Here is a 26889-nt window from a genome sequence, read left to right as displayed (position 1 = left end):
TGAGGACTGTCGCCGCCTCGGGCGGGGGGCTCTTCCTGCGGGACCATGCTGCTGCGAACCGCTTGGAGGCGAGCGGCCGCGGCTGTGCCGGTCGCTCCGGGGCCCAACTCCACGGCGCCCACTCGGGGGCTGCGCCTGCGCGGTACGCTCCGGGCCCTGCTCGCCGCCACCGTCCCTGCAGGCGCGGACCTTCCCCCTTGGCGTGGCGACGCACCTGAATATTACACAGCCTCGCTCTTCCGTCAGTTACCCAGACCCCTGACCCTGCCTTCTGGCTGCACCCCTCAGACTTCCTCAGGCTCGCCCTCAGATCGGTTGACTTCGCCGTGTCGCCCTTCAGATCCTACCCCACAGGCCCTCGGATCCTTGGAAGCTTGATCGGTCTTCAGACCTCTCCTGGCCAACTTTAAGAGATGCTAGTTGTCCAGCCAGTAATTTTTGAGGGAGATCTTAACCTACTCTGTCTCCTCGGTCCTTGTAAATGGCTTTGCCTTTTCGGATCCCTCCCTGCTCCCAACGAAGCAATTCGAATATTGTTCCCCCCCCCCCCCCAAGACCACGGTCTCCCTCTCTTCCTTTTACAGTTTGCTTAAGTTCTCTGATGTTTTGTTTTCTTTTCCATTAAGCTTCAACCCCAGCATCCTTTCAACTTATCTCACCTCCATCCAGCTTTCACCTTCTGCTGTCTTGGATACCTTGTGTCCATAGGTTTTCTCAGCTTGGCCACTCCATACCTCTTTTTTTTTTTTTTCCCCTTGGTCAGTTGTAGACCATGCTACCCAGTCTGATGTTCCCTCAGCTACAGCCACTCCTCCACAGGCCGAGTCAGAGCTGCGACCTCTGTATATGGATGTGCAAGCTACAACTCCTCTGGTAAGGATGGAGGGACAGCTCTCCCCAAGGCTGTTAATAACAATTATATTGCAGAAGTGACAATGCACAGAAATGACTGGATCCTCCAGAAGTGATAGCCATTGTGAAGTATGTGTTGGGAAAAGCAATGAGCCAGAAGTCAGGAGGTTTAAGCTGTAATAAACTAGAAATGGCTCTACTAATTGTTAGCTATTGACCTTGGTCAAGTCACTTCAGTATAGGCACTATAGTAGGAATAAAAGCATCAGCTTTGGAATTAACTGGATTGCTACTTACTGTGTGAATTTGGGCAAATATTAAATGGGTTAAAAGACATAAAGCAGCCCTTTAAACAGAACCTGGCACATGATAAACACTTCGATATTAGTAGATTTCATCAACATGTGGTCTCTTGTCATATGCTGGCCCTTGTAGATCACATCACCTGGCAGGATGCAGAAACAGCTGCAAGGACAAGGCAATGATTGTAGATTACCTGAGGAGATGGTAGAATAATCTGGTAGAATGATTTAAGGTGGGTTGAGAGTGGGCATATATTAGGCTGATATTTGTTTAGTACCTAAGGGGATGGAAGAATGTTTGAGGTTCAATCTAGGTAGTGTCTGAAGGGCTTGGAGTGTGTTGAGGCAGGTTGGACAGTTCTGAGGGGATGGAGTGGGGCCTGAGTGATCTATGGACTCAAGGGGACTGATCTGTTCTGTTGTGCTCAGGATCCTCGGGTGCTTGATGCCATGATCCCTTACCTAGTCAACTACTATGGGAACCCACACTCCCGGACACATGCTTATGGCTGGGAGAGTGAGGCAGCCATGGAACATGCTCGCCAGGTGAGTATAGAAGACCTAGGAGGTTCTGATGTCAGAGGTTTAGTGGACTGTGGGAGGCATTTACTTGATAGCACTGGATGGAGGTGGAAATGTTTTGGGGCTCTTTCAGGAAGAGATTTAAAGAGCAGGCCTTGGAGTCTCTCTGATGGGATTTTATTAGGTTTTACATTTCCTAGCTAAATGACCTCTGGAATGTTACCTAATTTCTCTAAGTCTCAATTTCCATACATTGAAAATGGAGATTGTAATAGTTCCTATTCTTTAGGGTTTTTGTGTGGATTCAGTGAGAAACTGCTGATGATGTATTTATTAACACAATGCTTATACATACTAAGCTCAGTAAGTGCCTTTTATTTTATTCTTTTATTTTTTTAACTAGATTAAGTAGATTTCATGCCCAATGTGGAGCCTGATGCAGGCTTGAACTCATGACCCTGAGATCAAGACCTGAGCTGAGATCAGGACTCAGTTCCTTGGGTGGCTCAGTTGGTTAACTGTCTGCCTTCAGCTCAGGTCATGATCCCAGGCTCCTGGGATCAAGACCCTCATCGGGCTCTCTGCTCTGTGGGAGCCTGCTTCTCCCTCTCCCTGCCGCTCCCCCTGCTTGCACTCTCTCTCTCTGTCATATAAATTTAAAAAAAACCTTAAAAATTATTTTTGTTTATTTATTTATTTATTTTCATTTATTCATTTGACAGACCGAGATCACAAGTAGGCAGAAAAGCAGGCAGAGAGAGGAGGAAGCAGGCTCCCTGCTGAGCGGAGAGCCCTATGTGGGGTTCCATCCCAGGACCCTGGGATCATGACCTGAGCCAAAGGCAGAGGCTTTAACCCACTGAGCCACCCAGGCGCCCCTAAAAATTTTTTTTTAAAAAGCCAGTATTTTGGGATTCCTGAGTGTCTCGGTTGAACATCTGATTCATGATTCCAACTCTGGTCAGGATCTCAGGGTCTTGAAATGGAGACCCATGTTGGGTTCCACACTCAGCCACACTCAGTGAAGAGTCTCCTTGAGATTTTCTCTCCCTCTTCCTCTGCCCCTCCTCCCTGCTGGGCTCACTTGCTTGCACATGCTCTCTCTCAAATAAATAAATAGATCATAAATAAATAAATACATAAATAATTAAAAAGCCAATATAGGGGCACCTGACTGGCTTAGTCAGTAGAGCATGTGACTCTTGATGTGAGGGTTATGAGTCCTGCATGGGTGTAGAGATTACTTAAAAATAAAATCTTTGGGGAGCCTGGGTGGTTTCAGTTAGTGAAGCTTCTGCCTTCGGCTCAGGTCATGATCCCAGTGTCCTCCTTAGTGGGGATTCTGCTCCTCCCTCTCCCTCTGCCCCTATCCCTGCTCATTTTCTTTCTTTCTCTCTCTCTCAAATAAATAAAATTTGTAAAAAAAAGAAATAAATAAAATCTTATAAAAATTTACAAATAGATTGGGAGGGAGACAAAACATAAGAGACTCTTAATCGGGGCACCTGGGTGGCTCAGTGGGTTAGGCCACTGCCTTCGGGTCAGGTCATGATCTCAGGGTCTTGGGATCGAGTCCCGCATCGGGCTCTCTGCTCAGCAGGGAGCCTGCTTCCCTTCCTCTCTCTCTGCCTGCCTCTCCATCTACTTGTGATTTCTCTCTGTCAAATAAATAAATAAAATCTTTAAAAAAAAAAAAAAAAAAAAAAAAAAAAAAAAAAAAAAGAGACTCTTAATCTCACAAAACAGACTGAGGGGGGTGCCTGGGTGGCTCAGTGGGTTAAAGCCTCTGCCTTCAGCTCAGGTCATGATCCCAGAGTCCTGGGATGGAGCCCCACATAGGGCTCTCTGCTCAGCAGGGAGCCTGCTTCTTCCCTTCTCTCTCTCTACCTGCCTCTCTGCCTACTTGTGATCTGTCAAATAAATAAATAAAATCTTAAAAAAAAAATTAAGAAAAAATGCAAAAACAGACTGAGGGTTGTTGGGGGCGGGGGAAGGGAGAGGGTGGTTGGGTTATGGACATTGGGGAGGGTATGTGATATGGTGAGTGCTGTGAAATGTGTAAGCCTGACGATTCACAGACCTATACCCCTGAGGCAAATAATATATTATATGTTAATAAAAATAATTAATAAAAATTTTTAAAAATTAAAAAAATAAGAATTATTATTATTGTTGTTATTGTTATTGTTATTTTATATGAGGCAGGAAAGAGCCTCAAATCTGGGATGGAATTGAATCTACTCACTGTCTGACTGTGGTGGGTCCAGAGCTTCTTGGGTAGTTGATAGGATGCAGTGGAGCTGCTCTTGAACCAGAGCTCTGTCCTAGCTATGTCTGCAGTTACACTCCTGCCTGGGAAACTGATGTTACTTATCTGTTTCTTGGATTTCAGCAAGTAGCATCTCTGATTGGGGCTGATCCTCGTGAGATTATTTTCACTAGTGGCGCTACTGAATCTAACAACATAGCAATTAAGGTAAGAGAACCAGAGGGCATATCTGGGCTTTCCTGACATGGGAGATGGTGTCCCTCCATCATTTGCCCTCATATATGTATTTCCCAGCTACTTACTCCTACCCCGTTTAAAAATAAAGACACGGGGTGCCTGGGTGGCTCAGTGGGTTAAAGCCTCTGCCTTCGGCTCAGGTCATAATCCCAGGGTCCTGGGATTGAGCCCTGCATGGCATCAGGCTCTCTGCTCAGTGGGGAGCCTGCTTCCTCCTCTCTCTCTGCCTGCCTCTCTGTCTACTTGTGATCTCTCTATCAAATCAATAGATAAAATCTTTAAAAATAAATAAATAAATAAATAAATAAAATAAAAGACATACATTCTTTCTGATCTGTTGCTTCCTTCAACCCTCTGTGATCTACTCTATCTTAAATCTTTGTTCTTGTTGAACTAAGTTCAGTGAGGTAGTTGGACATGAAAAAGGGTGGCTTTTTAACCATCAACCATTTGTGTTTGGGGACACCTAGGTAGCATTTGCCTTCCACGCAGGTGGTGATCCCAGGGTCCTGGGAATCCAGCCCTGCACTGAGCCCCACATCGGGCTCCCTGCTCAGCAGGAAGCCTGCTTCTCCCTCTCCCACTCTCCCTGCTCGTGCTCCCTCTCTTGCTGTCTCTGTGTCAGGTAAATAACTAAAATCTTAAACAAACAAACAAAAAACCACTGGTGTTTTGGATGGCAGCTACTTCAGGGAGTGAAGTAGCTTTTTTTTTCTTTTAAGTGAAGTGCTTTTTTTTCTTTTAAGATTTTGTTTTTTTTTTTTATTTTTTTTTTTTAAAGATTTTATTTATTAATTTGACAGAGAGAAATCACAAGTAGACAGAGAGGCAGCCAGAGAGAGAGAGAGGGAAGCAGGCTCTCTGCCGAGCAGAGAGCCCGATGCGGGACTCGATCCCAGGACTCTGAGATCATGACCTGAGCCGAAGGCAGCGGCTTAACCCACTGAGCCACCCAGGCGCCCCAAGATGTTTTTTGAGTAATTTCTACTTCCATTGTGGGGCTCCAACTCACAAACCCGAGATCAAGAGTTACACGCTGTACCGACTGAGCCAGCTAGGTGCCTCTTCACCATCCTTTTGATCTAATTACAGTGAAGCCCCAAATCTACTTGTAGTTGAGCATGTTCCTCTGCTTCTGGTTACCAGCTTCACTCTTATATATGTGATTTCAGGGCTAACCCTCCTCTCAGTCTTCCTTTTTCTTTCTGATGAGATCTATTTGCAACAAGTTTTTCACTTTCTTTATTTTTAAAGGTTTATTTAAAAAAAAAAAAAGATTTACTTATTTTGTTGAGGGAGGGACAGAGGGAGAGAAAGTCCCAAACAGACTCCATGCTGAGCACAGAGCCCAGCATGGGGCTTGATCCCATAACTCAGAGATCATGATCTGAGCAGAAACCAAGAGTCCAACCAAGAATACGTTTAACTGACTGTGTCACCCAGGTACCCCTTTTAAAAATTTTAAATTTGTTAAGGATTTTGTGCATTTGGTGGCACCTGGGTGGCTCAGTGGGTTAGAGCCTCTGCCTTTGGCTCAGGTCATGATCTCAGGGTCCTGGGATTGAGACCCGCATCAGGCTCTCTGCTTGGCTGGGAGCCTGCTTTCTCCCTCTTTCTCTGCTTCTCTGCCTACTTGTGATCTCTGTCAAATAAATAAATAAAAATCTTTTTTTAAAAATAGGATTTTGTGCATATAAATATATATATTATTTAATGATTTTATTTATTTGACAGAGACAGCGAGAGAGGAAACACAAGCAGGGGGAGTGGGAGATGGAGAAGCAGACTCTCTGCTGAGCAGGGACCCCTATGTGCGGCTCAAACCCAGGACCCTGGAACCATGATCTGAGCCAAAGTCAGAGGCAGATGCTTAACGACTGAGCCACGCAGGTGGCTCCCCTGCTTTTTTTTTTGAAAGAGAGAAAACACACACGAGTGGGGGTTGGTGAGGAGGAAGGGCAGAGGAAGAGAGAGAGACTCTCAAATAGGCTCCATGCCCAGAATGAAACCTGACACAGGGCTCAGTCTCACAACCCTGAAATAATGACCTGAGCCAAATCAAGAGTTGTTGCTTAACCAAGGAGTGCCTGGGTGGGTCATTTAGTTAAACGGTTGATTCTTGTTTTCGGCTCAGGTCATGATCTCAGAGTCCTAGGATCAAACCTCATGTTAGGTTCCCCACTCAGCAGGGAGTCTGCTTGAGGATTCTCTCTCTCCCTCTCTCTCTGCCCCTCCCCCAGTTGATTGTGTGCTCTCTCCCTAAAATAAATTAATAAATCTTAAAAAAAAAAAAAAGTCAAATACTTAAGCGATTGAGCCACCCAGTCACCCCAGGATTTTATATTTTAAGGTAATTTCTACACCCACCGTAGGGCTTGAATTTATAACCCCAAGACCAAAAGTTGCATGTTCTACGACTGAGCCAGGCAGGTGCCCCTCCTGTTTCTTTAGATGTTCCCATTTTGAGGTATTGTTTGCTGTACTTCTGCAGGCATTCACTGCATTGTGGTGTCTCTCTCAATCAGACGGGGGCCCCCAAAATATGGGGATTCACCTGACTGATTTTTATTTTTTTTTTTTTTTTTTTTCGAAGCTGGTTTCACTTGACACAGAGAGAGAGATCACAAGTAAAGGGCATTCAGGCCCCTGAGGTCGATCCCAAGAATCATGACCTGAGCAAGGCAGAGGCAATGCCACCCAGTAGAAGTTTATTGAATACACACCAAGAAAGTGGCGGGCAAGAGAGCAAAGGAGAGATGGTCTGCAAGAAGGCAGTGGGTGGAGGCTACTTGTTAAAGGGGAAGGTGAGGAGGTATGGGGATGGATTGGCAACTGCGCCTGGTTGTAAGTAGCCCGTTGTTTACTCCGGGCCTATGGATATATTGAGGTGAGTCTCATGATGTCTGTTTTTAGCCAGGGAGTTGTTGTGGGCCCTTTCACCTTGATCAGGTCTCTATTGCTCAAGCCTGTTGTCTAAAAGCAACCTCTACATTCACCACCTACTCTGAGATCAGTCAGTCTATCTTTGGGTCTCTGGTGCTAACAAAAGTACAGCTCCATTCTCAGTAATCATGCTGGTATTTCATGCAACTTAATCACATTGTACTGGGCCTGCTTGCCAGTATCACTTGGGTAAATACCGAGGCTCTGAGAAAGGGTGTACTGCTCTATGTTCAACTGGCTCCACCCCGTCTCACCTTTGTGTCTCAACTGTGCTGCCAGTTTTGGTTTTTATGAGCTTAGAGTGGGTGTAGGGGAGCTCCAGAGTCATCTGTCTGTTTCTGCTAGCTGGAAGGTGTCCATCCTTTGGAATGCAGAAACTACAGAACCATGGTGGAGATCCCTCCAGAAATGGGGATGATTTCTGGAATGAGGAGCATTTTTAAAACTTTGAAACTCTCTACTGTTCCTACTCAAACCTAGAGGCGCAGGATTGCTAAAAATAGTTGTAACAGTTTTTCCCTTGGGTGCCTGGGTGGCTCAGTTGGTTAAGTGACTGCCAGCGGCTCAGATCATGATCCCAGGATCCTGGGATCAAGCCCTGAATCGGGCTCCCTGCTCAGCGGGGAGCCTGCTTCTCCCTCTCCCTTTGCTGCTCTGCCTGCTTGTGCTCTCTCATTCTTCTGTCAAATAAATACATAAAATCTTAAAAAACAAAACCAAAAACCAGTTTTCCCCTTAGTCTCCTAAATGGGTAAATCTATTGTTAGAGGATTCAACACTGTGGGTAATTGAGATAGGAGAGAGTAGAAAGGGGTGGGAAACTTTTTCTGTTTTTTTATTTTGTTAAGTGATGTGAAAATTTATTAAGTGAAGGTGAGAACAGAAAGCAAAGAAAGAAAGCTCTCTAGAGTGAGAGGGGTCCTGAATGGGTTGTCCAGGAGTGGGGAACTTTTAAATGTTTTCCTTGTTATGATCCTTATCGTCCAGAACATATAAATTTTATGTAGTTATAATTTTGGCCTAATTAGTTTTATATTCTGCTTTTTTATTTAAATTTTTTTTTTTAATATTTATTTATTTGAGAGAGAGAAAGTGAGACAGAGCATGAGCAAGGAGAAGGTCAAAGAGAGAAGCAGGCTCCCCGTGGAGCTGAGAGCCCGATGTGGGACTCGATCCCGGGACTCCAAGATCATGACCTGAGCCGAAGGCAGTCGTCCAACCAACTGAGCCACCCAGGCGTCCCAATTTATTTAAATTTTTTTTAAAAACAGTTTTATTTGTTTTGGGGCACCTCGGTGGCTCAGTTGGTTAAGAGTCTGCCTTCGGCTCAGGTCATGATCCCAGGGTCCTGCTGCTTCCTCTCCCTCTGCCTGCCTGCTGCTCTCCCTGCTTGTGCACTCTTTCTCTCTCTCTCCCAAATAGATGAAATCTTTAAAAAAAAAAAAAAGAATTTATTTATTTATTCGAGAGAGAGAGAGCAAGCACAAGTCAGGGGCAGAGGCAGAGACAGAGGGAGAAGCAAACTCCCCGCTGAACAGTGAGCCTGACATAGGGCTAGATCCCAGGATCCCATGACCTGAGCTTAACCGACTGAGCCACCCAGGTGCCCCTATATTCTGCCTTTTTTTTTTTTTTTTGAGATTTTATTTATTTATTAGAATGAGCAGTGGGGAGGGACAGTCGGAGAGAGAGAGAAGCAGACTCCCTGCTGAGCAGGAAGCCTGTTGCAGGGCTCTGTCCTAGGACCTAGAGATCATGATTGAGGTGAAGGCAGATGCTAAACCATCTGAGCCACCCAGGCACCCCTATACTCTGCGTTTTAAAGATTTTGTTTATTTGAGAGAGAGAGTGTGAGGGCAGCGAGGGTGCAGGCAGGGAGCAGAGGGGGAGGGAGAGTGAGGGGAAAGAATGTCCAGCAGATTGCACACTGAGCATTTGGAGCCCAGGGAGGGACTTGATCCCAGAACCCTGAGCTCATGACCTGTGCCGAAACCAAGAATTAGACATTTATCTGACTGATCCATCCAGGCACCCCACATTCTGCTTTCTTTCTTTCTTTTTTTTTTTTTTTAAGATTTTATTTATTTATTTGGCAGAGACACAGCAAGAGAGTGAACACAAGCAGGGGAGCAGCAGAGGGAGAGGGAGAAGCAGACTTTCTGCCAAGCAAGGAGCCCGAGGCGGGACTCGATTCCAGGACCCTGGGATCATGACCTGAGCCAAAGGGAGACGCTAGTGATTGAGCCACCCAGGCGCCCCCCCATATTCTGCTTTTAAAGTAGTACTCTATTATAAGCTTGGGGGAATTGGGTTGCATGGTTTTTGTTTGTTATTTTTTTAAATAGTCTTCATGCTGGATGTGGAAGCCAGTGTGGGGCTTAAACTCATGACCCCAAGATTGAGATACACCACATTTTATTTTTCTTATTACTTTAAAAAAAATTTTTTTTAAAGATTTTATTTATTTATTTGAGATGGGGAGAGAGAACAAGGCGGGAGAAGGAGCAGGGGTTGGGGAGAAGCCAACTCCCCGCTGAGCAGGGAGCGCCACATGGGGCTCGATCTCAGGACCCTGAGAATATGACTTGAGTTGAAGTCAGATGCTTAAGTGACTGAGCCACCCAAGCATCCCTCAAACTTCATAATTTTTAATATAACTACCTTCTTTTTCATGGAGTTGTGTTATCATATTTTACTTTTTATTTCTCTGTTGTTAGATGTGTTTAATTTTTCCTTTTTTAAAAAATTTAAATTCAGTTAGCAATAATTTTTCCATTTTTTTTTAAAGATTATATTATTTAATCTCTGTAGCTTGACCTGTCTTTTGAAATATTTCCCTAAGGTAAATCTCTAAATGAAGAATCATAGCTAAAGAGTATGCATACAGCTTTTTTTTTTTTTTTTTTTAAGATTTTATTTATTTGAGGTGCACCTGGGTGACTCAGTGGGTTAAAGCCTCTGCCTTCGGCTCAGGTCATGGTCCCAGGGTCCTGGGATTGAGCCCCACATCGGGCTCTCTGCTCAACAGGGAGCCTGCTTCCTTCTCCTTCTCTGCCTGCTTCTCCGCCTACTGTGATCTCTCTGTCAAATAAATAAATAATTTTAAAAAAATATTTAAAAAAAATCTTTTAAAATCTTTTAAAATGTTTTAAAATCTTTTTTAAAAAAAAACCCCATATAACAAACCCCTCATATCTGAGTTTATGGTAATGAAGTGACTCACGGTGGACTCCTGGTTGCAAGGGACTGGCTGCCCTCTCCAGAAGAATAAAACATGTGTTCAGAGGGCTGGAACTTTCGACTCTACTTCCCTCAGAGTAGGAGAGGGGAACTGAAGATTGAGCTCAGGCCTGTGGCCAGTGATTTAATCAGTCATGTCTTGGTAATGAAACCCCCATAAAAACTCCAGACTGTAAGGCTCAGAGGATCTTCCAGGTTGGTGTTCACCATGGATGTGCTGGGCAGGTGGCATGCCTAGATTCACAAAGACAGGGCATGGAAACTTTGTGCCCATCCCCTCCTCAGCCTCACCCTATGCATCTCTTCCATTTGGCTGTTCCTGAATTGTATCCTTTATAATAAAACCGTAATAGTGTAGTGCTTTCAGCCACTTCAGAGAGTTATTCGGGTGAATTATTGGGGGGCTGTGGAAGTCCTGAATTTGTAGCCAGCTGGGTGAAAGTATTGCAAGCTGGATTGTGACACCTGGACCTTGTGACTAACATCTGAAGTGGAGTTAGTCTCATGGGACTGAGCCCCTTAAGCTGTGGGATTTGTACTAACTCATGGTAGTTAGTGTCAGAATTCAGTTGAATTGTAGGACATGCACTTGGTGTCACAGAATTGATGTTGGAGCATACAGCTCTTTCCCACATTTTCTTTCAAGTGGGATTGAAGTCCTTGCTGTTTATCTGAGTATACCTTCCTTCCTTCCACCACCACCAATTTCTAGGGGGTGGCCAGGTTCTATAGGTCACGGAAAAAGCACTTGATCACCACTCAGACAGAGCACAAATGTGTTTTGGATTCCTGCCGTTCACTGGAAGCTGAGGGCTTTCAGGTCACATACCTCCCGGTGAAGAAGAGTGGGATCATCGACCTGAAGGTAGGAGTGACTACTGGCAGGAGGGGCAAAATACGAACAGCTTGGCTTCAGCCTGTAACTGTCTTCAGCTTCAGCTGGATCTTCAAGGACTAGATCTAATGGTGAGGGGAAGCTTAGAGAAATAGGCCCGGGAGAGAAACTGAGCATATGAACATATGTTCCCCTTGAGTGTGTACCATCTTCTTTTTCTCTGGAGGAGTTGTTTCTCAGCTTTGTCAATGCTTCCTGGTGTGTCTGAGGGCCACTGGGTGTGTGTGCGGGATGCCAGGGAATCAACACTCACCATGTAAAAGCTCTGGCCTCTTCCTCCCCTGTGCTGATGTTTCTTATCCCTCTAAAGTGGAGGTATAGTTTTTGTGAAGAATATTTCCCTATATGGCCCATATCTTTATATGTACATTTTGCGTAGTGAGTTCACACGTCTTGTTCACCACATTTTTTTTTAAAGATTTATTTATTTGACAGACAAAGATCACAAATAGACAGAAGAGGCAGGCAGAGAGAGAGGAGGAAGCAGACCCCCTGCTGAGTAGAGAGCCTGATGGAGGGCTCAATCCCAAGACCCTGGGATTATGACCTGAGCTGGAGGCAGAGGCTTTAATCCACTGAACCACCCAGGCACCCGTTGTTCACCACATTTTGAGTATCAGCATCCCTAGTCAAATCCTGAGATGCAGTTTGTGGATAGAACCCTTTCTTTTGCAAGTAGAGATTGTTTTACTTTGCTTCCAACCTGGATGCCTTTTTTTTTGTTTTTCCCCTTGCCCAGTTGCTTGGCAAGAACTTCTAGTACAAAGCAGAATAGAAGTGGTGAGAGCAGACACTCTTGTTTTGTTCCTGATCTTGGGCGAAAGCTTTCCTCATTAAGTATGATCTTAACTGTCGATTTTTCAGAGCCATTCTTGCATGAATGTCCTTTATTAGATCGAAGAGGTTCTCCAAGGCTGTTGATTTTTTTTTTTTTTTTTTTGGTTATCATGAATGCATTTTGGTTTCATCAGTTTTTTTGTGTTTATTGAGGGGGTTTTGCTTTCTATTAATATTACAATATTACATTGTTTGATAGGTTGCTGGATTTGGTTTGCTACTATTTTTGTTTTGTTTGTCTTTTAAAGATTTTATTTACTTGAGAGAGAGTAAGAGCAGGTGGGAGAGGGAGAAGCAGGGTCCCCACTGAACAGGGAACCTGATGTAGGGCTCAATCCCAGGACTCTGGGATCATGACCCGAGTTGTGGGCAGACACTGAAATGACTGAGCCATCCAGGTGCCCCAGTTTGCTAGTGTTTCTTTTTTTTCTTTTAAGATTTTATTTATTTATTTGACAGAGAGAGACAGTGAGAGAGGGAACAGAAGGAGGGAGAGTGGAAAAGGGGGAAGCAGGCTTCCGGCTGAGCAGGGAGACTGATACGGGGCTCGATTCCAGGACCTTAGGAATATGACCTCAGCAAAAGGCAGATGTGTAACTACTGAGCCATCTGGTTTGCTAGTGTTTTGTTTTTTTTTTTTTTTTTTTTAAAGATTTTATTTATTTATTTGACAGAGAGAGCTCACAGCAGACAGATAGGCAGGCAGAGAGAGAGAGAGAGGGAAGCAGGCTCCCTGCTGAGCAGAGATCCCGATGCGGGACTCGATCCCAGGATACTGAGATCATGACCTGAGCCGAAGGCAGCGGCTTAACCCACTGAGCCACCCAGGCGCCCGTGTTTTGTTAAGGATTTTTGTTTCTATAGTCATCAGGGATCCTGATCTGTAGTTTTCTTGTGGTATCTTTGTCTGGTTTGGATATGAGGGTAATAATGGTCTCAGAATAGGCATGGTGGTTGTCACCTAGTGTTTCAGTATTGTTGACCACTGTGCCCCTTCTTAAAACCCTCCACTTCAGCCACACTGCCTTCATATCTCCCTGATCGGCCCTGGCCAGTCCTGCTGTGGGCCTGTTCTCACATAGCCCCTTACCTTTGAGCTCTTCTTCTTTTCTTTGCACTTTCCTTAATTCTCTCCTTCTTCTAACCACTTAGCTCAAGTTCTGCTCTTTTGCTGAAATCTTTTTGGCTGCTCCAACCCCTACTAATATTTTATATTTATATAAATAAATATATTTAATAATTTAAAGAACTAAATTTCTTAAATTCCTTAATGGCTTTGGTTTTCTTTCACCTTATAATATTTATTATGTCATAGTGCTTGGCACTAGGGATAGTGGGATGAACAAGACAAGCTTAGTTCCTGTCTTCAGGGAGCTTACATTCTAGTGAAGGGGACAGTTAACATATAAACAAACATATAAATGAAGTAGTTAGAAATTGGGATAAATGCTATGAAGGAAGCAAACAAGAAGCTGAAAGAAACATGACATTGAGCCCCTCTAATAGACCAGTGTCTGGGAAAGCAAGATGTTGGGAGGCTGATTAATAATTCCACTAAGAGGAACATTTTAGTCTGATGAGGTCCCTTCCTCAGTGTTGTCACCAATAACTTTGTTTTTTGTTACTTACTTTGTTGTTTGCAGCTTACTCTGACAACCTTACATAGGAAAGGTTCTCTCCCTCTCTCTTTTTAATTAAACTTTGAATTTTTAAATAATTGTAGATTCACATGTGGTTGTGAGAAATAGTACAGAGAGATCTCATGTACCCTTTACCCAGTTTCCCCCATGATAATATCTTACAGAAGTATAGTACAATACCACAACCAGGGTATTGACATTGACACAGTCTGCCAGTCTTCTTCTCCTTTCCCCAGTTTAACTTAGACTCACTCATCACGTGTAGGTGTGTGTAACTACTGCCACCACCAAATTAGTGTCATCATCACAGTGATGTGTCATGCTGTTCTTTTAAAACCACTAATGTGATCTCCATTTCTTTAATTTTTTCATTTCAATAATGTTATATAAATGAAATCCTAAAGTATGTAACCTTTTGGGACTAGCCTTTTTTACTTACCACATGTCTTTGGCAAGTCATTTAGGTTGTTATATGACTCAGTAGTTTGTTCTTTCTGTTGCTGAGTCGGGGGCGCCTGGGTGGCTCAGTGGGTTGAGCCTCTGCCTTCGGCTCAGGTCATGATCCCAGGGTCCAGAGCCCTGCATCTTGATCCTTGCTCGGCAGGGAGCCTGCTTCTCCCCCCACCCCCCACATTGCTGAGTCATAGTCCATGTGGTGGAAGTACCACAGTTTAACCATACACCTGTTGAGTGACTTCTGGATTGTTTCTAGGTTTGGGCTTTTTTGACAAATGCAGCTATGAACATTTATGTGTAGGTTTTTTGTGTGAATCTGTTTTCATTTCCCTGAGATAAATGCCCAGCAGTGCAATTACTGGGCCATATGGTAATTTCATGTTTAGTAGGAGACAAAAACTGCAAAACTGTTTTCCAGCATGGCTATGCCATCTTGCATTCTTACTAATAGTAATAACCAAGTGTGTGAATGATGCGGTTTCTCTGAATCCTTGCCAGCATTTTGGGTTGTTACCATTTTTATTTTAACCATTCTGGTAAGTGGGTGGCAAAAGGCCCCTTTCCAAGACTAAGCTTGCCTACATTCTGAGTTAGGGAGGATTTTGTTGGATCTATATAGTCTCCTTGCTCCTGATAATCTTAGGAACTAGAGTCTGCCATCCAGCCAGATACCAGCCTGGTCTCAGTTATGACTGTGAACAATGAGATTGGAGTGAAGCAGCCCATTGCGGAAATAGGTGAGTACTGTGGGTGGACCTTGATGCTTGCCCACCACTGGGATCCATATGATCTGGGAGGGAGATTAAGGGAAAAGGAGGTTCAGAGATATCCTGTGTATGGCATAGCAGTGGAGAGAGATTAAGGGAAAGGAAGTTTCAGATCCTTGTTCAAAGACCTCCCGTATATGGCATAGCAGCATTTGAATCTGGGTCTAGTATTCTTCCTGTTCTTTTCATTTAACTGCAGTTGCTGCCCAAAACACAACACCACCCTTTCTTCTCTTCCTCTTTCACCTTTGTCACTTCAGTACATCTCTTTATTATGCTCACTTACAGCTGGAGACTCACTCTGTAACCCCTAAGGCACATTAGCCAATAGATCTGCTAATCTTTGCTTCCTTTAAATTAAGAAAGATCTAAAAGCTAATCTGGTATATCAAAAGGCTGTGTTAACAAGGTAAGAAGAGTCTTAGGCATCAGAATATCAGGGATGTTTTGATTTGGTGATGTGTATTATTTTTTCTAGTAAAGGAAGCTAGCTGAGAATGACAGAGAGAGTGGGAGGGAGAGAGGGAAAGAAAGGAAGAGACAGAACGAGAAGTTCTTTACTTTATGGCTAGAGGCTAGTGCCAGATGCAATTTTGCCTTAGAACTCAAGGTACATTGCCAGGTCACTGCCAGGTGACTTCCCATCATTGTGCTATGATTCTTCCCTTCTATTGTTTCCTTAGGGCGGATTTGCAGTTCCAGAAAGGTATATTTCCATACCGATGCAGCCCAGGCTGTTGGAAAAATCCCACTTGACGTCAATGACATGAAAATTGATCTCATGAGCATCAGTGGTCATAAAATCTATGGTCCCAAAGGTACCAGCCTCTCCTAGAGTTCCTTCTCTCAGACCTCCCAGTAAACTCCTTGACAGAAGTTCCTTGAACTCATTTGGGACTACGGTTGCTCTCAGAGGAAGTTTACATTCATAGTGTCTTGCAGAATGCAAGTGTCCTTTAGCAATAACCAGGAACACTTGTTTGTAGGCTCTTGAAGTTAACTGTATATATTTGATGAGGAAATGAAATATTTTCTTTTCTTTTAATTGTATTTATTTATTTTTTTTTAAGATTTTATTTATTTGACAGAGAGAGAGAGAGATCACAAATAGGCAGAGAGGCAGGCGGGTGGTGGTGGGGGAAGCAGGCTCCCTGCTAAGCCGAGAGCCTGATGCAGGGCTTGATCCCACTGAGCCACACAGGCGCCCCAAAAATATTTCTTAATTAAGTGTAGTTTGTTACATAAATTATTTCAAAACTGGGGTCCTTTGTCATAAATTTGGGAGTACTGCCTTAGTTTTGGTAGTAACTACCATCTTTGCCTAAGAAGTTGTTCTGTGTAGAAGAAGATGAAGTGGCCACTCTGTTTAAAACCTGTGACTATTTTGTGAATATCTTTGCACATTCATGCTCATATTTTGGCATGAAATTCCTGTAAGTTAGTTTGCAAGTCTTAAGTTATATGTATATGTGTGTATAAATATATACACACATATATATATATATTTTAAAGATTTTATTTATATTTATTTGAAAGACAGTGAGAGAGAGTGCACAACCAGGGGGAGGAACAGAGGAAGGGAGAGATAATCTCCAGCAGACTCCTTGCTGAGTGTAGAGCCTGGGTCTCAATCCCACAACCCCAAGTCCATAACCCAAGCTTAAACCAAGAGTCAAGACACTCATCCGACTGAGCCACCTAACTGCCCCTTACAGTTATATACATTTTTAAGCTTTGATACACTTTGGGAGATTGTGGTAATTTTTAAATCCACTCTGATCTTTCTCTGTTTTTTTCCCCAAAGTTTTTTGTTTTCTGGTTTCTGGTTTTTGTTTTTGTTTTTAAATATTTTATTTATTTCTTTGACAGAGAGATCACAAGTAAGCAGAGAGTCAGGCAGGGGGTGGGGGAAGCAGACTCCCTGCTGAGCAGAGAGCCCATTGTGGGGCTCGATCCCAGGATCCTGAGACCATAACCTAAGCTAAAGGCAGAGGCTTAACCCACTGAGCCACCCAGATGGACCTGTTTTCTTTTCTTCTCTTTTTTCTTTTTTTTTTTTTTTGGATTTTATTTTTATGTAGTCTCTACACCCAATACGTGGCTTGAACTTAAAAGCCCAAGATTGAGAGTCATATGTTCCACTGACTGAACCAGCCAGGGACCTGCCCCCCACCGTTTTTTTTTTTTTTTTTTTTTTAATGCTTGCTTGCTTGCTTGCTTTAAGATTTTATTTATTTGTTTGACAGATAGAAATCACAAGTAGGCAGAGAGGCAGGCAGGGGGGCGGGGAAGCAGGCTCGCCACTGAGCAGAGAGCCCGATGTGGGGCTCAATCCAAGGACCCTGGGATCATGACCTGAGCTGAAGGCAGAGGCTTTAACCCACTGAGCCACTCAGGTGCCTGTCTTTCTTTCTTTTTCAAGATTTGTTTTTTATTTATTTGACAGAGAGAGAGAGAGAGAGAGAGAGGGGAACATAAGCAGAGGGAGAAGCAGGCTTCCTGCTGAGCAGGAAGCCCAAATTGGGCTCTATCCCAGAATCCTGGAATCATGACCTAAGCCAAAGGCAGACGCTTAACATTTGAGCCTCCCAGGTGCCCCTACCTGCCCCTTTTTAAACAATTTTATTCTGGGGGCTCCTGGGTGGCTTAGTCAGTTAAGCACCTGCCTTCGGCTCAGGTCATGATCCGAGGGTCCTAGGATCAAGCCCCATGTCAGGCTCCCTGCTCACCAGGGAGTCCACTTCTCCCTCTCATTATTCCCTCTGCTCTTTCTCTTTCTCAAATGAATAAATCAATCTTAAAATTTTTTTTATTCTCTTTAGACAAGGTAATATATTTGCATGGTTCCAAATTGAAAAGCTATAAAAAAGTACAATGCCAGAAAGTCTGTCACCTCTTTTTGCCATTAATGTAGTTCTCCTCTGGGGAGGCTGTTTTTTGAATATTTTTCTAGAATTATTCTATGCTTTTGCAAATATATATATATATATTAACCCCTCCTCCTTCTCTGTTTTTACTCAAAAAATAGCATAGTATACTCATTGTTCTGCATCTTCCTTTTTTCACCTAATAATGTATTTTTTTTAAATGTAAAGTACAGACTTTATTTAGATTTCACCTGTTTGTTTTCTAACAATGCACCTTGGCGATTTTAGAGTAGCAGTACACAAGGTGCTTCCTTTTTCTTGTATACACCAGCTTTGTATTTCTCTGTGTTGACTGTATCATAATTTATTTGCCCATTCCCTTGATGATGAATATCTGAGTTGTTTCTGGTTATTTCGCTCTTAAGAATAATGATGAGTTGTATGATCTCATTTCAGATGTGCATAGGGAGCTACTTTAAACCATGTGGTCATTACTCTTAGTATTTACCTTCGTGATGGTAAATAATTTTTATAAATAATATGCTTTTACTGTTGTTTCTCCCTTTCCTCCACTTTTTTTTTTACTTTGAAAAGTTTCAAGCTTACAGAAAAGTTGAAAGAATATTTTGACTCCTTTTAAAAGTGATAGTTTGTTTCACTCGCGTTTTTCTTTTATTCTCTTTTGTAACAAACTTTGTTTCCCAGGGGTTGGTGCCATCTACATTCGCCGCCGGCCCCGTGTGCGTGTGGAGGCCCTGCAGAGTGGAGGGGGGCAGGAGCGGGGTATGCGGTCTGGGACAGTGCCCACACCCTTGGTGGTGGGGCTGGGGGCCGCATGTGAGGTGGCACAGCAAGAGATGGAGGTATGGGGAGAGCAGTTCCCTTCCTGAACTTCTTGCCCTGTGCTGGGTCTCCCATTAGAGGCTTCTCAGCACAACTGAGTCAGATCTCTGCCGGAAGAGGAGATTTAGAAAATCTGTCCTTGTCCCAGGGCTGCTGGCATCTTGTTCTGAGGGAGGTGTTATGGGCTTCAAAATATGGGTCCTTTTAGTAGTTATCAGCTCATTTATTTCTAGCTTATTGGAACCATGAGTCCAGTTATGGGACAGCTTTGCATGCCAGGTACTGTGCTCTGTGCTGAGGATACAGTGGTCTCCATGGGTAATATGGGATGATAGGTGGGTCTGATGCCCAATCACTTCTGAGCACAGGGAAAGGACTCCTCATCTTGTGTGTTTCTGAGCTGTTATTGGTCACTATGCTTAGTCTTCCATTACCTGCTCCTCAGTACGACCATAAGCGGATCTCCAAGTTAGCAGAGCGGCTCACACAGAAGATAATGAAGAGCCTTCCAGATGTGGTGATGAATGGGGACCCTGAGCACCATTACCCAGGTATGAACATGCCCTTTCCATCCCCGTTCTGGAAGAGTCTGAGTCTTTGAACCTCCTTTCATAGTAATTCTCTCTCCAGGCTGTATCAACCTCTCCTTTGCATATGTGGAGGGGGAGAGTCTGCTGATGGCACTCAAGGATGTCGCCTTATCCTCAGGGAGGTGAGTTGGACTGGATAGACCAGAACTATGACAGGGCTCATTAGCCTGGCCTCTAAGTGGTATAACAGATTATTAAGCTTCCTAGTGTGGAGATGACACGCACAAGAGCTCTTGGTTAAGTAGAGGTATTTTATAAGTGCTGATTTTTTAGCTGGCTTGCCACTTGCTGAAGTTTGCCACCATAAGAGGGCTTCCTGGGGTAGAATTTTGTGCCTTTTGTGGCCCCAGGAGATGCATGCATCTGTTCTGTGTTACACTGGCAGTTCTGTTACAGACCTCCAGAACTGAATGATGCTCGAAAGACCACCGAGGGTTTAGCTGCCTTCTAGGCTGGTACTGATGGTGTGTTCAATCCTAGGGGAGTGAGCACTTGGTTCTCCGCTGTTTCTGCTGGTCAGACCCAGCTCACGTGGTGTCGTGTTCTGTTGTGCTTTGGTAATGTCCTTGCTCAAGGAGGATATCCTCCACAAGGGCCAGAGGAGGTAGGTCACATTCCAGAAAATGGAGGCAGCATCAGGCCCTTTGGCTCTACCAGATGAGAATGTCTCTATTATCTCCATGTACTGACTTCAGGAACCTGGGGGTGGGATCAAGAGGTTTGTGGCTAAAAGCAGACATTGATGATGAACTGAGCAAGCCTCCTTGTTTTTCTCCTCAGTGCCTGCACCTCTGCATCCCTGGAGCCCTCTTATGTCCTCCGAGCGATTGGCACTGATGAGGATTTAGCTCACTCTTCTATCAGGTCAGTCAGTTGAGAGGCAACATTTATGAAAAGCATCCTCTTTCATGTTATGCATCTCCTATTATAGTCTCCTCAGATTTGTTTTCCTTATCCCTTCCTGATTCTTCTTGAAAGTTGCTAGAGCAGCAGCTCTCATACTTCATTGAGTATCACTTGGGAAATTTGTGAAGTTTTCTGAGTCCCACACTCAGAGATTCTGATTCACTAGGACTGGTGGGCGCCTGGGTGGCTCAGTTGGTTAAGCGACTGCCTTCAGCTCAGGTCATGACCATTGAGTCCAGGGATTGAGTCCTACTTCGGGCTCACTGCTCAGCGGGGAGTCTGCTTCTCTCTTTGACATCCCTCACCCTTCATGTTCTCTCTCTCATGCTATCTCTCTCAAATAATTAAAAAAAAGAAAGAAAGAAAACTGTGGTGATACTAATGTGGGTGATCCACAGACCCACGCTCTGAGATGCTCTGGCTTTGTTCTTTCATGTCTTTTGTGGAATAGATTCTCATTGAGTATCTGCTGAATGAATTTGCCCTGGTGCCAGAGTTCAGATGTGGAGCTCTTCTCTTATGCCTTTTTTCAGGTTTGGCATTGGCCGTTTCACCACAGAGGAGGAAGTGGACTACACAGTGGAGAAGTGCATTCACCATGTGAAGCGTCTTCGAGAAATGAGGTATGCACTATGTAGCAGAGAGCCTTTGAAAGAGATTGTAATGCTGGCTCCTCTCTTGTCCTCAGGCTGTGTGTTCACCCTGCCACAAACCAGCCTTTGAGAATACTTGGATTTTAGGACTTAGAAGTTCCACAGAGTTGGGGACCCTGGCTGGCTTAGTTGGTAGACCATGTGATTCGTGATATTGAGGCAGTGAGTTCAAGCCCCACATTCAGTATGGAGCTTACTAAATAAATAAATAAATAAATAAAAGTTCCACAAAACCTGGTAGTGGATGATCTTGGCTACTTGTTTTCAGAATAGGACAAAGAGTTTTTAAAAACTAAAGAACTACATAAATTCAGATGTTTTTCATTATTATAGTATTATTATCAATACAAAATTAGTGATTTGTAGACTAAGTAGAGATAAATTCCCTTCAAGATAGGAATTTTTGGGGCGCCTGGGTGGCTCAGTGGGTTAAGCCTCTGCCTTCGGCTCAGGTCATGAACTCGGGGTCCTGGGATCGAGTCCCGCATTGGGCTCTGTGCTCAGCAGGGATCCTGTTTCCCCCTCTCTCTCTGCCTGACTCTCTGCCTACTTGTGATCTCTCTCGCTGTCAAATAAATAAATAAAATCTTAAAAAAAATTCAGAATCCCTATTTAAAAAGAAAATTAGGGATTCTGATTTTTTTTTAAAGATTTTATTTGTTTATTTGACAGCTCTTAAAAAAATAGGGATTCTTAATTTTTTTAAGATTTTATTTATTTAGGATGCCTGGGTAGCTCAGTGGGTTAAGCCGCTGCCTTCGGTTCGGGTCATGGTCTCAGGGTCCTGGGATTGAGGCCCGCATCGGGCTCTCTGCTCAGCAGGGAGCCTGCTTCCTCCTCTCTCTCTGTCTGCCTCTCTGCCTGCTTGTGATCTCTCTCTCTCAAATAAATAAATAAATAATCTAAAAAAAAAAAGATTTTATTTATTTATTTGACAGAGAGAGACACAGCGAGAAAGGGAACAGAAGCAGGGGGAGTGGGAGAGGGAGAAGCTGGCCTCCTGCCGAGCCCTGGGATCATGACCTGAGCCAAAGGCAGACACTTAACTGAACCACCCAGGCACCCTGGGACCTTTTGTTTGTTTGTTTGTTTGTTTGTTTTTTAAAGATTTTATTTATTTATTTGACAGAGATCACAAGTAGGCAGAGAGACAGACAGAGAGAGAGGAGGAAGCAGGTTACCCATGGAGCAGAGAGCCCAATGCAGGGCTCAATCACAGGACCCTGGGATCATGACCTGAGCTAAAGGCAGAGGCTTTAACCACTGAGCCACCCAGGGGCCCCATCGCCCGAGGATTCTTAATTTGGATTCTGTGGCTCAACTTTAGGAGGCACATGATAGCCCTGAAATTTTATTCTAAATATTGTGTTGTTTTGCGCTTTTTTGTGAAAGCAAGTTCATAGTTTTCATCAAATTCTCAACAAAAGGTTGGGAACTACTAAGAGTGCTCTTTGTAAAGATGCTTTATAAACAAGGTCAAGAGATGCTTTGTCAGCTGTTGCCACCAGGGCTTCCCATAGTAGCTGTAGAGCTCCACTTCCTCCAACATTGAGGGGACATTGAGGCCTCTGGAGTTTTTCAGAGTCTGACTCTATTCTGCTTAAATTCAACTTTCAGGATTCTCTTGGTCTAGTTATTGAGTGAGGAAGTTCGGATATACTCCCTTCTTCCCTTTATGAACTTTACTAGGCCTTTCTGGGCTCTGGATTTTCCTTCCCAATGTCTAGTTGTATTGCTTAAATATCTACAGGTTGCTTAGTTTTCTTAGGCTTAAGATTCCTCCTTGGTTGGGGCGCCTAGGTGGCTCAGTGGGTTAAAGCCTCTGGCTTCAGCTCAGGTTCTGATCCCAGGGTCCTGGGATGGAGCCCGGCATCAGGCTCTCTGCTCAGTGGGGAGCCTGCTTCCTCCTCTCTCTCTGCCTACTTGTGATTTCTGTCAAATAAATAAATAAAATCTTAAAAAAAAAAAAAAAAGATTCCTCCTTGGCTTGGCTTTTGGTACTCTCTGGCACACTGAAGGGGCATTTCCACAGACCATACTGCAAAGCCTTTTTCTTCGTATCTGTGGCTTCAGTGTCTCCACCCTATTTCTTCTGACCATTACAAACTAAATTCAGCCTGGTCTTATTAGCCCTCAGCTGAAGCTTTATAATGTACGTCTATGACAGTAAGTGATCTCTTAAGAGAAAGGACAGAAAGGAGATGGCTAACTTTAGAAGCCATGGAAAATGTCATAAATAGAAAGGCATGCTGGTGGGTGTCTGGGTGGCTCAGTCGCTTAAGTGGCTGCCTTCGGCTTAGGCCATGATCCCAGGGTCCTGGGTTCTAGTTCCACATCGGGCTCCTCTCTCAGGGGAGAGCCTGCTTCTCCCTCTCCCTCTGCCTGCTGTTCTACCTACTTGTGCTCTCTGTCTGTCAAATAAATAAATAAATAAATACATAAAATCTTAAAGAAAAAAAGGCATGCTGGGAATGCATGACATAAAGGAGAGAGATGAGGCAAGAACAGAATGAAATTGGGTAGAAGAAGATTAACTGGGAAAATCCAAACCAGAATCTCATAGTCATAACACATTAAGGTAATATCTGTTCTGGGAATATCATCTAAGACATTGAAGCTGAAGGGAATCGGAGCTTAGTAGATTTATCAGCAGTAGTTCTTGTGTGAGATGGGATGTTCAGGTCTAATATCCAAGAGGTACTTTTGAATTGGAACCAGGGATGTTGGAAGCACAGTCCAACTCTGGGGAGATGAGCCTGATAGGAATTGGTTACGATTGCTATATACCTAGGTAATTTAGGACTAAGGTCTAGAACTAACTGAGAAGTAGAGCAAAAACCAGAGAGAAGTGCTGAAAGTGGTTCTTGTGTGATGGGGATGAGTAGAGGCTGAAACTTGCTGCTTACACAGTTCCAGTGGTCTTGGTTCCACCAGGGAAAATGTGTCCATAGTCTCTCACGAATGGGATGAGAGCTTCTTGAATATAACCACAACCTTATGCCACTGGCTTGGCCCCACTGGAGCTGAGCCTGGGGTACTCAGTTATTGTTTGTTGGCAGCTATGGATCTGCTAGAGCTGACAAGGGTTCAAAGAGAGCTGGGAGGGCACCTGGGTGGCTCAGTTGGTTAAGCATTTGACTTTAGCTCAGGTCACTATCTTAGGGTCCTGGGATTGAGTCTCACATCAGGCTTCCTGCTCAGCAGGAAGTCTGCTTCTCCCTCTCCCTCTCACCCTCCCCCCTGCTCGTGCTCTCTTTCTCTCTCTCAAATAAATAAATAAAATCTTTACAGAGAGAGAGTTGGGAAAGACTTGCTAACCACCATGTTGGGTCTTTCAGGGCAAGAAAATGGAGTGAGAAGAATAGATGGAGATAATTCAGGACTGAAGGGTCAGAGAGCAATGTTATTTTTTTCCTATCTAAGCCCTTACTCACCCAATGTCTCTTTTCCTTGGCAGCCCTCTCTGGGAGATGGTGCAGGATGGCATTGATCTCAAGAGCATCAAGTGGACCCAACACTAGAAGAATGGGCTGGGCCTCTGACTTTGTGCCAACCTTGCTTCCTCCTGCCTCACCAAGCCATGAACATCTGGGTACCTTGTTATACCCAGTGGGTGTTTCATGTTCAAACCAGAATTGTTGTAGCCCAGTTGACTTCAGCATCAGGCCACCATCAACCCAAAATAGAAACACAAAATATCTTTCCTGAGCCTCAGCTCCTTTGGTGGGGAACACTCACCATTTCTCTCCAGGAGTCCTCTTGTCTTACAGTGAATGGATGTTCTTGGTGTGGAGAGCCAGAGCAACTGGAAGAAGGTTCTTTGTTCAGAGACCTCAGTGCTTTGTGTGGACATTTTGAATTATTACTACTGCTCAGCAAGACTGATTCCTTCAGGAACAAGCATAATCTACTATTTAATTTCTTTTTTGTCTCCACAGTCCACCTCTTCATGTTGATTATAGACGGAAGCAAGTTTCTTAGAAGGCTTATCTCCTGTTCTTGTCCCTCTTCATTTTTTTTGACCGAATGGAGCTAGAAATATCTATGACTCCACCCACTATTCTAATAATTTATGTTTCTTTTTAAAAATTGTTAATTTGCAGATTAGAGAAATAAAATCACCTTCCTCTATTTAATTTGTGACTTTATGAAAATCTCAGAGAAAATTTCAACCTGTTCTTGGGAACCGGGAGCAAACTACCACACCACTTTATTCCTGTAGATGACTTTTTAAATTTTTATTTACTTTTATTTTTTAAAAAGATTTTATTTATTCATTTGAGAGTGAGAGAGAACATGAGAGCTGAGAAGGTCGGAGGGAGAAGCGGACTCCCCATGGAGCTGGGAGCCCGATGCGGGACTTGATCCCAGGACTCCGAGATCATGACCTGAGCTGAAGGTAGTCGCTTAACCAACTGAGCCACCCAGGCACCTTGTAGGTAACTTTTGAAGGAGATATTACATAAGCAAAAACGTGATTTTCAGGGGCACCTGGGTGGCTCATTCGTTTAAGCGTCTGCCTTCGGCTTGGGTCATGGTCCCGGGGTCCTGGGTTCAAGCCCCTCATCAGGCTCCTTGCTCCACTGGGAGTCTGCTGCTTCTTCTGCCTGCCACTCCCCCTGCTTATACTAACACACATTCTCTCTTTCCCTCTCTCTCTCTGTGTCAAATCAATAAATAAAAATTTTAAAAAAATGTGATTTCCAGCCATGGAAAGAGCTAGAGATGAATGAGAAATGAAAAGGAGCAGGAAGAATAAAGGGCCTGAGTTTTAAAAAAAAAAAGCATGATACGTTTGAGAAACCAATAGGCTAATATAGCTAGAGTAGTTTTTCCATTTGTGGGTATGACACTGTAGGTGAATAGTTACCAGAACAACAAAAAAAAGCAAGAGAAAGAATACATTAGAGTATATCACACATATTTTAAGTATTTTATTTTGGTATTTTTAAAAAGATTTTATTTATTTATTTATTTATTTATTTATGAGTAGGCTGTACACCCATTGTGGAGCTCAATGTGGGGCCTGAATCCCTGACCTTGAGATCAAGACCTGCTGAGATCAAGAGTCAGATGCTTAACCCACTGAGCCACCCAGGCACCCCTTATTTAATTATTTTTAAGTTATCTCTACATCCATGTGGGGTTCCAACCTACAACTCTGAGATTAAGAGTCGTGTTTTCCATCCACTGAACCAGCCAGGCACCCCTTAACCATTTTATTTTGATTACATATTTAAATGTGTATACCTGGTTGCAAATGTATTATGTGAGTGATGGTAAAAAATTTTGAAATCTACTAGCTAGCAGTATGTAAATGCAGATGGATAGGAGGAGGAGGTTTTTATTTTAAGATTTTATTTATTTGAGAGAGCGAGAGAGGGAACACAAGTAGGGGGGAGTGTGAGAGGGAGAAGCAGGCTTCCTGCTGAGCAGGGAGCTGGCCACTGGCTGCATCCCAGGACCCCTGGACTATGACCTGAGCCTGAGCTGAAGGCAGATGCTTGATGACTGAGACACCCAGGTGCCCAGGAAGAAGGTTTTTTAAAAAGAATTTTTATTTTGAATAATTTTAGATTTAGAGAAGTTTGCAAAAATAGTTCAGAGTTAGATGTCCATGACCCAATTTCCTCTAATTTTAACATCTAATATAAAACTTCTATGGTATATTTGTCAAAATTAAGAGAGTAACATCTGTACATTAGTATTAACTAAACTTCAGGTTTTATTCAGATTTCACCAGTTTTCTCACTAATGCCCCTTTTCTATTCCAGGAGGCAATCCCAATACAACATTGCATGTAGGTTTTGTTTTCAATGCACTCTACTATACCTGCAAAGAGTATATATAACAAAGTATAGGTTCTGTTTAAAAAGGTGGCCTAGGGGACGTCTGGGTGGCTCAGTTGGTTATGGCTGCCTTCAGCTCAGGTTGTGGTCCCAAGGCTCTGGGATTGAGTCTTGCATTAGGCTCCTTGCTTGGCAGGGAGCCTGTTTCTATCTCTCTCTCTGCCTGCCCCTCTGCCGGCTTAAGCACTCTCTCTGTCAAACAAATATGTAAAATCTTAATA

At 43.7% G+C, this 26889-nt stretch overlaps 1 protein-coding gene across 4 annotated transcripts; it reads left to right on the top strand.

Annotated features, from left to right (window-relative positions):
- Nucleotides 1-6: 6 nt before the first annotated feature.
- NFS1 (NFS1 cysteine desulfurase) lies at nt 7-24950 on the top strand. Of its 4 annotated transcripts, none has more exons than XM_004746524.3 (13): nt 7-142; nt 764-873; nt 1584-1700; nt 4069-4152; nt 11078-11230; nt 14837-14930; nt 15644-15778; nt 18533-18690; nt 19116-19221; nt 19301-19382; nt 20041-20124; nt 20700-20789; nt 24277-24950. In XM_004746524.3, the coding sequence occupies exons 1-13, from the start codon at nt 46-48 to the stop codon at nt 24338-24340; spliced, it is 1374 nt and encodes a 457-aa protein (XP_004746581.1). In that variant the 5' UTR covers nt 7-45; the 3' UTR covers nt 24341-24950. The 4 variants fall into 4 exon arrangements, with proteins under 4 accessions (XP_004746581.1, XP_044940068.1, XP_044940066.1 ...); XM_045084131.1 differs by having other exon boundaries at nt 46-241; XM_045084133.1 differs by lacking the exon at nt 11078-11230.
- Nucleotides 24951-26889: the final 1939 nt, after the last annotated feature.

Source organism: Mustela putorius, unplaced genomic scaffold, assembly GCF_011764305.1.
Source record: "Mustela putorius furo isolate JIRA1106 unplaced genomic scaffold, ASM1176430v1.1 tig00000743_pilon_pilon_pilon, whole genome shotgun sequence".
NCBI classification, from domain to species: Eukaryota; Metazoa; Chordata; class Mammalia; order Carnivora; family Mustelidae; genus Mustela; species Mustela putorius.
The sequence above is the reverse complement of the archived record's forward strand: the minus strand, read 5'-3'. Positions and strand labels throughout refer to the sequence as shown.

Bases quoted from the DNA above. Each gene is read 5' to 3' on its own strand.
- NFS1 (XM_045084131.1), top strand. From the start codon at position 46: ATGCTGCTGCGAACCGCTTGGAGGCGAGCGGCCGCGGCTGTGCCGGTC. The intron at 14,931-15,643 runs GTGAGTACTGTG...TTGTTTCCTTAG, and splicing joins GCAGCCCATTGCGGAAATAG to GGCGGATTTGCAGTTCCAGA. The intron at 19,222-19,300 runs GTATGAACATGC...TTCTCTCTCCAG, and splicing joins CCCTGAGCACCATTACCCAG to GCTGTATCAACCTCTCCTTT.